The sequence below is a fragment of the Argopecten irradians genome, chromosome 15, assembly GCF_041381155.1.
Source record: "Argopecten irradians isolate NY chromosome 15, Ai_NY, whole genome shotgun sequence".
Taxonomy (NCBI): domain Eukaryota; kingdom Metazoa; phylum Mollusca; class Bivalvia; order Pectinida; family Pectinidae; genus Argopecten; species Argopecten irradians.
In genome coordinates this window covers 6,617,585-6,626,962 of record NC_091148.1, presented here as the reverse complement: position 1 = coordinate 6,626,962, position 9,378 = coordinate 6,617,585, and the positions used below count along the sequence as shown (strand labels likewise).

The 9,378-nt window shown below is 34.7% G+C and overlaps 1 protein-coding gene across 1 annotated transcript; it reads right to left on the bottom strand.

Moving 5' to 3' along the window:
• Window positions 1-394: 394 nt before the first annotated feature.
• LOC138308880 (translin-like) lies at window positions 395-9,072 on the bottom strand. The gene is made up of 6 exons (XM_069249915.1): window positions 8,923-9,072; window positions 6,705-6,798; window positions 6,124-6,220; window positions 5,454-5,569; window positions 3,680-3,759; window positions 395-2,218 (listed from the first exon to the last, which is right to left on the bottom strand). The coding sequence occupies exons 1-6, from the start codon at window positions 8,998-9,000 to the stop codon at window positions 1,991-1,993; spliced, it is 693 nt and encodes a 230-aa protein (XP_069106016.1). The 5' UTR covers window positions 9,001-9,072; the 3' UTR covers window positions 395-1,990.
• Window positions 9,073-9,378: the final 306 nt, after the last annotated feature.

Genomic DNA, 9,378 nt, shown 5'->3' with positions numbered 1-9,378 from the left:
TGACGTGATATTCATCCTCGATACTCCAGGGGTTCCGATCACTTACGATCTCTACACCCCTGGACTATCTCATAGTGAGATTGAAGGCAGCTCAGCTGAAAATATTTGACCAATCACAGACCAGCAAAGATTTCATTGGAAGACTACAGAGAGAGCAACACCCAACTTCAAAGCCACATAGTCAATCACAGTGTACCGTTATACGGCTCTTTTGATGTACATCAAAGGACTAAATTACCTGTTCTGTTTTGTTCTGTTGCCTCCAGTTTTACGATGAGATAGTCCAGGGGTGTAGAGATCGTAAGTGATCGGAACCCCTGGAGTATCGAGGATGCGTGATATTGGGCCTGCACAATTCTTGGATAAAGGGTTATCAATTTTGTTACAAATAACATTAAAAATAACCACATGTGATTTTATTGTAGTTATTATCAAATACAAAAAAATAATAATACATGTACACAACAACTGAATCTCTTGGACCTTATCAGACAATGAAGGCATCATGAAGTGATGATGCTATCAGTGATATTATCAATGCTGATACAAAAAGTAAATGGAGAGGGATTACTAATGACTAGATGGAGACTCATTAATGTACTTTGTAATCTAAAACCAAATGTATTTGTCTTTAAACAGCAAGGTTACCTTTGAAAATACTAACTAAAAAATCTTTAGGGAAGTCTTTCGGACAATAATTGACCTCTAATTCGTGACAAAACTGGTGTTACCAGTGTCAGCATGGAATCGTCAGATGATCACTGTTCGAATGGTCGTACCATCTTTTGGATTAGATTATCGTTAATTACCGGTTTTCTCTGTTTAACCCCGACAACTTTAAAGCATGTACCTAGACAATGACTAAATGATGTAAATATGAGCACTAAACTATCTTTTTGTGGAATCTATGATCTCTAAAGAAGCCAGATTTTAGCAGATAATTCATTAATAATGTGTTGTCAACCATGCATTATGAAGATTGTCTGCAAAGCTATATAGAAAACAGACTCCATAAAAAGACAGTTTAATGATCTTTAAACCAAAGATCCTAGAGGAATCTTGGCGTCCACCAAAGAATTATCTACATCAAACTTTTCTCTGCTTTCAAACCTTTACTACTTATATACTACATATGATATTTGAGAAAGACCCTTTCAGTACTTCCTGAGATATATAGCAGTAACAAACTATTATCCAAATCCAAGATGGCTACCTGTTGGCCGTCTTCTTCAAAATGCAAATAACACAACTAGATCCGTAGGTGAACCTGCACATGACATTTGAGACAGATCCCTTCAGTACTTTCTGAGAAATAGTGGTAAAAAGAATTTTTATCAGACGAAGGACGGACAGACAGAAGGACAGACAGATGGAAGGACGAAGACCACAGACGAAAGGTGATTTGCATAACTCACCATCTGATGATTATAATTTCTGGATTGTTTATATTGGATCGATACATTTTATCTACATGGCTAACATATACATGTATAGTGTTTTGCCATTTACACTACAAAGAATAGACATTTATACCAGTTTCTGTTCACCCTTTCACATCTGAACTCTTCTGATTTAAATACTGGAACAGTTCATTATGAATTTTCGGGGGAGAGTGAGTTAACGAAAGTCACAGGATATAGCCTTAGTTTGAATAGATAATTGTTGATGATGCCCTGATTTTTTATTACTTTGGTCCCAAGAATTGAGATTCTTTTTAACACGATAAAATCTTTGATTTCTAGCAAGGTAGCGAAATACCACCAACAACCTTCAGGTTTTTTTTTCCTTGAACAAAATGTCCTCAGTCATGCCAACAAGACAGTCTCTAAACCGTATTGTCAATCAAGCCTTGTTTACAGGCCTGTTAAATACTGTAGACACTTTCTGGACTAATTTCTATATTATTCCATAAACATTGTAATAATAAAGACAGTCCAGGTATAAGAAGAGTTACTGCCCTTTCCTTAGTAAAACAAGAGTTATTGCCCTTTCATTCCTTTGGTGGATCGTCTGTCGGTTTAAGACCTCGGATTGTGAGATCGTATACAATTTCCTCGACTTTTTTCAGGTCGTACTTCAGTCCATCGAATCGTTTTCGTAATGCGTCATTCTTAAGGTTCAAGAGTCTATATCCGGCGTCTAATTCTGCGACAAATTTAGCGATCCTCAGAGGTCTAGAATAATCGCTAGCTGTAACAGCATTGACAGCTAGACGAGACTGTAAATATATGAAACAAAATTATTTCAAATCATCTCACTAATACCGCTTGAAAATTATACAATTTTCTGCAACATTAAGAATTGATATAGCTAATTTTTTTTACAAGGTCCTCTTTCACAAAAAATCTTATTTTGCCCAAGAGCCAAATTTAAATACATGTTTAGGAAGTCACTCTACAATATCACAAACATTGTAAAATGTGAAATGACCACTGCTTGGCATAGTTTGAGCATCTTGCATCATTTATTTTTTTTTTATTTTTTTCCACAGTGGACATAATTAACATGACTGCCAATCTGAAAATTCATTTTGAGTTGGGCTTTTTTCTTTTTCTTTCTTTGTTTTTTTTCTTAACGTAAAAGCAAAATCAATAGATTGTAAGTACATGCATATAGTACAGAGTAACTGATAAAATATTAATCAATTTTGGTAAAAAGTAACAAATTTTACTGTAGTTGCTCTTTCTTAAAGATGCAAAAACAGGAGGAGTCAATTTAGTATTTTTCTTCAGTCACAAAAGTTTCTAACTTTACACCTTTACCACCATTGAAATGTTTGAGCTTCTAATTTTATTTGAAGTTAGAAATATAAAATATAATGAATTGCATCCCGAAAAAATTCCATAGCACTATATCCTATATGGAATGAAGTACTGATTGCTCTAGCCCGAGATACTCTGGCCCTGACACCAGACTTAGACACTATGACAGATAGTGTCTGGTTTAGGACCAGAGCGCAGTAGTACTCGAAAACCTGGAATAAGCCGACACCGTTTGGTATCGGGCCAGGTCATCTCCGATTCAGGCTACTTACAAAATATTACCACCGAGAATCGCCACTTTCCTTGGTCTTTTCAACAAATGAATAATTTATCTTCTCATAGCCATCCATTTCATCACGAATGCACGTTCTATTGTGTCAACACAGTAGTTTCTTTTTCGCAGCTTTAAATTTCCCTCGTCGTCGTCGCCATTTTCTAGTAGTATGCAAATCACCTTAATCTCGACGGATTGTAATATTTGGGTAGATATAACATTCATTTGTTGAATAGACTAAAGTCAGTGGTGCTTCTCGGCGGTCAGCTGTATCAGAGATGACCTGGTCCGATACAAAACGGTGTCGGCTTATTCCAGGTTTTCGAGTACTACTGCGCTCTGGCCCTAAACCAGACACTATCTGTCATAATGTCTAAGTCTGGTGTCAGGGCCAGAGTATCTCGGGCTATGATTGCTCGTGCACCAAAGGCGAAATAAATTATCTTATATTATTTTTTGTGTTAATTAGACATATATATACACGATTATACACCAATTATTGTTCAAATGATGAATATCATGTATGCTCTGTCGGCGGTAGAGTATCTTTAATTATTTTGTAAGTATTAAAATTACATACATATGTCCCACAGTGGTCATAAAGTTTAAAAAGTTGCTACAAAAGTAAAATCACAGAACTCACCAATTCACTTGCGACCTGGAGAACACCTATCAGGAAGTCGTCTAGATCCATGTGAAATCCGTTCTCCCTGACCACCTGAACTGTAAACAAAACAGTTTTTTACTTATAACATGCCAAGAATGCAAGAGTTATCTCCCTTATATTTGATTTTTTTTCCTTCTCATGCAATATAACTGCAGTAAGGTTCACTTTGAAAGAAATAATTTGATTTACTTTACAACTAACAGTTGGTCAAATCAACTTTCTGTGGCTTACAGTTACACAAAATTATTTCAATTCAGTATACCTGTGTATCTAACAACTTTTAATTTTAGGATATGTATAATATATTACTTACTATATGAATTATCTCTTATTTTGTAGAACACAGTTACACTCCACATATAATCTGGAGTGCTTGACTTATTATCTCAAGCGCTGAATATTAATATTGATAATACTGTCAACCAAATTTCATTCGTGTGATTTACTTTTGCGAATTTTGCAAATCAATTCGCAAAAGTTTATCTCCCCGAATTAAATTCTTCAACATTTTTATTTATTAAAGTAGCTCCATACTTTAGGGAAAACCCATGTCATTTTTTTCTAACTGTCTTATTTTCTTGAATTTGTCATGTAGATTTCAAATCTGTAAAGAAAAATGAGTATCCTCGAACTACATTTTGAGATATTTGAGCTTGAAATATGACATCAATAAAATTTACAGCCCGAAAATGGAAAAAAAAAATTAAAAAAAATTGTTTGTCCTAAATTTCTAACGATATAACAAGATAACAAAACTGTATTTTTTTCACAAATACTAACTAATTTTCGTTATTTCCAAGAACCGTTTCTGTACGTAATTATCTTGTTTTGATTTCCGCCCATAAAAAAGTCAATGAATAGACAAGAAAAGGAACTGAAAACCAGTGTCAATTTTACAATATTTGTATATAATTAATTTTTATTTGTTTTCATACTACATCCGACTTTCTGATTGGCAGAGACTTTTTCTTCATATACTATGAAGAAAATAATCCGAGAATGGTGCAAAAACCCGACGTTATCATGACGTCACAATAGAAATGTTGATGTTGCGTATTGATTTAGAAAAAATAATCCCTTGGAAAGTCAATGGAATTGTACATTTAAATCTGTTTTCTGTTATCAAATAGTCTGATAAATTAATTAGAAGCATTGATGTAACTATCTTTTAACTTCATCGGGGTATGAAAGAAATTTTGTTTGCAAACTTTTGTAGCGGATTCACATAGAAGATTCACACAGTTTGCAAACAAAATTTCTTCCATACCCCGATGAAGTTAAAAAAAAGTAACATCAATGCTTAAATGAAATGCCCAAAGAAATAGATTTTTCAAATATCATAAAAAACATCCAGTCCTACATCAAATTTCCACAATTTTGTAAGCTTGAAGTTTGTAACTAGCAAGCCTTCCCCCATTTCAACCAGTGCTAAGATGGGTCATATTTGAAAAATAAGGCCAAACAAAAACAAAAAAACTGTTTAGGGTTACCCGATTTACCCTAATTTTTTACCCTCGACCCTAATATATTTTCCCACTTTTCTACAAAAAAATTAAAAGTCACGATTTGGATCTAAGACTCCGGTTCCTGCCATTATTTTAGAATAAAAGACACTTAAAAAAAAAAAACATGCTGACCTACCGACCTTATTATTTTTGCCAATGTAACCCTAAACAGACATATAATTTTTTTGTCTAATAATAATATTTGATTACAAATATGAAGCCAACATGATGAACAGTACTTCTACCTCCTAATTTGGCAGCAGTTTCATCTCTGGTCACCAGTTTTTCTGTTTGGAGGTAGGTAACAAACGCAGACAGGAAGCAGCATCTCTGCATAGAAAACTTCCAGTGGTCATGGAATCTGAGGATCGAAAGAAAGCATTTACAGCAAATCAAAATCATTGCAATATTTGCTGTAATTAACGCCTCTACCCCAAAAAGTTATAAAGTTATATAAACACATCACATGGACTAAATGATGTTTTACAACAATTGCAATGTCAATGCTTGTGACATCAGCATGTGTCCCTTATAACAAAGAGTTTCAATATGGCTGATCTTTTTAAGAGTTTTTTTTGTTTACAAACTGTAGGTTTATTGCAAACAATTTTTTTAACCCAAATGAAATTAAAAAATATTGACATCAATGCTTATGATTAAGGTAAATAAAAAGTTTTAATGTACAAGGATCAAGGGATTTTTTGTATAAATCAACAAGCAACATCAACATCTCTATTGCGACGACACAATTGAGTTGGGTTTTTGATTTTTTTGCAAAAATAGAGATATGAAAATAATAGGCCAATAAGAAAGTCAGACTAAGTATAAAAATTAATTATAGGGTAGGAGGTAAAACCACATCCAATCAGAATACTTCATTCTGTGTACAAACGGCAAACAAATAAATCATATTACCTGTAATACTGTCCAGCGGGGACAACTTCAGCTAATTTTCTGAATTGTTCTCTTAGGATAGCAAACGAAGCTTCCGCCTTTTCACAGTACTCCTGTACTATACAAATCAAATCAAACATTAAAGATGCTCCACCGCCGCAGAAAATAAATAATATTTATCAATTGGACAATAATCAATATATAATAGCCTATAAATATGTCTAATATTAGCACAAAAATACAGACATGTAAAATATTTATTTCGTTTTTGTTGTCTGCACAATCAGTGCGCACATTCCATATATAGGCCATAGCAAAAAGGATTTTTTTCAGGATGCAATTCATCATTTTACATACTGTATTCGACGAAAGAAGTGCCCCTCCCCTTTTTGAGGCCTCATTTCAATTGCCCAGACGTAAGACTCAAATTGTCCAAACTGTATAGGTTTGCAGTAATTTCGTCTTATCAAGCACGTTTTCATTTTTCCAATTTTTTAAATGCCCTGGGCACTTATTGGGTCGGATAAAATAAATTTTATTCTGAAGTGAAATAAGAAGCTCAAATTTTAAAAAGATGGAATGAGAGTGATAAAGTAACTCACCTTGCTTTATCCCTCCATGTTGATGTACAAGTTGAAGTTGTGTATGAATTTCCCTTGTTGTCTGCTCCAAGTCCCGAACAATCACTCGGATTTGCTGGAATGATTTAAACACTACATGTACGGTAAGTCACTTCACAAATACTGAATTTAATAATTTAGGTAAAAGTTAAGCTATAGAACAAGACTTTTATAGCAGGATTGGACAAGGTCGATTATTGACAACCAAGTAGCTCAATCGGTAGAGCATCTGGTTAGTGTTTTGGGGGTCACGAGTTTGAGACCTGGTCTGGTCGACATTTTCTCCTCTTATTACAGTCTTAGCCCTCAACAGTGGCGGTATCAGGGTTTCAAATGTCTTTGAGGTCAAAGACTTTGAAAAAGGAGAGAAGAGTGTAGCAGGATTGGACTGGGTCAATCATCTGTGACCAGGCAGCTCAGTCGCCATAGGTTTGAGCCCCGATCTGACTGCTACATTTCCTCCTTCCCTGATATAAACTTGACACCCAACGAAATAAAAAATGGTGGAATATGGATCTCATGTGTCTTCAAGGGTGAAGACTTTAAAAAGATAATGAGGAGTGTAGCTAGACTGGAGTCGACTGGGCCGATCATCTGCAACCTGTTATACATTGATATGTAGCTTAATTGAGCACCCAGCTAGAGTTTGGATGTCCTAGGTTTGAATACCAGTCTGGCCGTTACATTGCCTCTGTTTTCTCTGGCCCGACACCAGAACTAGACAATGTGACACATAGGTGTCTGGTGTGGTATGAGTTTCCTTTGATCTTCACACTAGACTTAGACATTCTTATATCCTCGGAAACAAATGCAGTGTTAGAAATAATCATTTACTGGTTATTTGATATCATATATAGATGCATGTACTTTGTATGTTTATTTTCATGTGAAGCTCAAGTTAATAACTTTCCTCTTACACTAAAATTAGACGTAGACAATTTTGAAGTTATAAACTTAAATGTTTGGTGCAAGCGAGTCCCAGTTTCTTCTTACCCTGACATCAAATTTTGACATTCTAATTAGATACATGCATATACATGCTCATTTGTACATTTCTGTATTTTGTTGTTTCCAATTATCTGATGATTTTGATCCACTAACTACTTCTACTCCTACCGGTTATCGACCTACTTCAACATGGTGAAGATTATGTTGAGTGGTTGTGGAGCATGAAATATGGGAATTGGAAATTAATATTTTTGTGTTTTGAGATTCAGGATTTGAATGGGGAACAGTTTCAGAAGATATAATTTGTGTAGGGAGGTGGTTCCATTCTTTTATTGTTCTTGGGAAAAAGATTCTTTTCTGGAAGTTGTTCTGCATGATGTTAATTGGAATGATAAGTGGTGGTTGTGTCTTGTGGGTCTTTTGATTGGAATGAGGTGCTTTGTTGTAATAGCAACCTTCTGGTGGATGATTTTAAACATCATGGTCATTCTCGCGTCTTTACGGCAATCTTCGAGACTGCGCCAGTTTAGTAATTCCAACATACTTTCGACACTAGATGTGTTATGGAAGCGGTTGGAGACAAAACAGGCAGCTTGGCGCTGTACCATTCCCACCTTATCTATAATAAATTATTTTTTTACATACACAACTATAGTATTGGTTGCTCCACCACCAACACAAGAATCATTTTTGGGTAAAACCTACATTTCTTATAAATCTGAAACCAAAAGTAGACATTGATTCTAATAGAAAACTGATACCATAATTTGCTAATCTGATCGATGACAAAATTGTTTGGTAGGTAAGTTGTTTATGCTGAACATGATATTTACATATTAACAATTTTAAATACAAAACTCTCCAATTACAAATAATAATAAAAAAGAGTTTAAAACATTGGTCACTATAAATAGCAACAAATGGTACTTAGATCTCTAATGCGTATCTGTCAATGTTCAACTTTCCTGTCAGTGGGCGCTCAGTGGTGGTCTAATCCCTATTGAGATTCCTCCTCTAGACTCTTTTATATTCGGACGTCTGATAGATGTCTCTCGTCCGACGAGAGACATCTATCAGACGTCCGAATATAAAAGAGTCTAGAGGAGGAATCTCAATAGGGATTAAGTGGTGGTCTTGATCTATTATTTCATCAGTACATGGACAGCTACAGTAGGGGCCTATCAGCTGTGTTGTTTTCTCTCAGATACTGATCAAATATAGCATAGTTACTGATTTGACTATATCAAATTACCTCTCGAATTTCTTGTTCATCATTTAAATATTTCTGAAAGTCAGAAAATATTGCTGTCATCGAGGATTCGTCTGCCATGGTGAAACAGTAAACAAATCGCCTCACGTGTGTTGTGCGAGAACCAAAGAGAAAATTCTGTTTAGAGTAACCGCCCTTTGATCACGAATAGTAAGTGAATCGTAGACCGGGTTTTAATTTCCGGATTATGACAAAATTCGTACTGAACGAGTACAGGTTATTATTTTAGCAAATTGATTTATTTTTATTCTCCATCGCACTATATTAACAAGACAAAAATATCAGATAATATAAAATCTTTTTATTTTAATTGATAACCGTAACTCAAGGCCATTTTTTTGTATTTTTTAATTATCTGAGCACTAGATTGTAATGCCTCATGATCTCAAGTTTTGCAAGCGTCAAAATAACTTTGCATTGTAAGCCATGAAAATCTTT

Bases quoted from the DNA above. Each gene is read 5' to 3' on its own strand.
- LOC138308880 (XM_069249915.1), bottom strand. From the start codon at position 9,000: ATGGCAGACGAATCCTCGATGACAGCAATATTTTCTGACTTTCAGAAA. The intron at 3,760-5,453 runs GTAGAAGTACTG...TTTTGTTTACAG, and splicing joins AACTGCTGCCAAATTAGGAG to TTCAGGTGGTCAGGGAGAAC. The intron at 2,219-3,679 runs GTGAGTTCTGTG...ATATATTTACAG, and splicing joins TCCAGGTCGCAAGTGAATTG to TCTCGTCTAGCTGTCAATGC.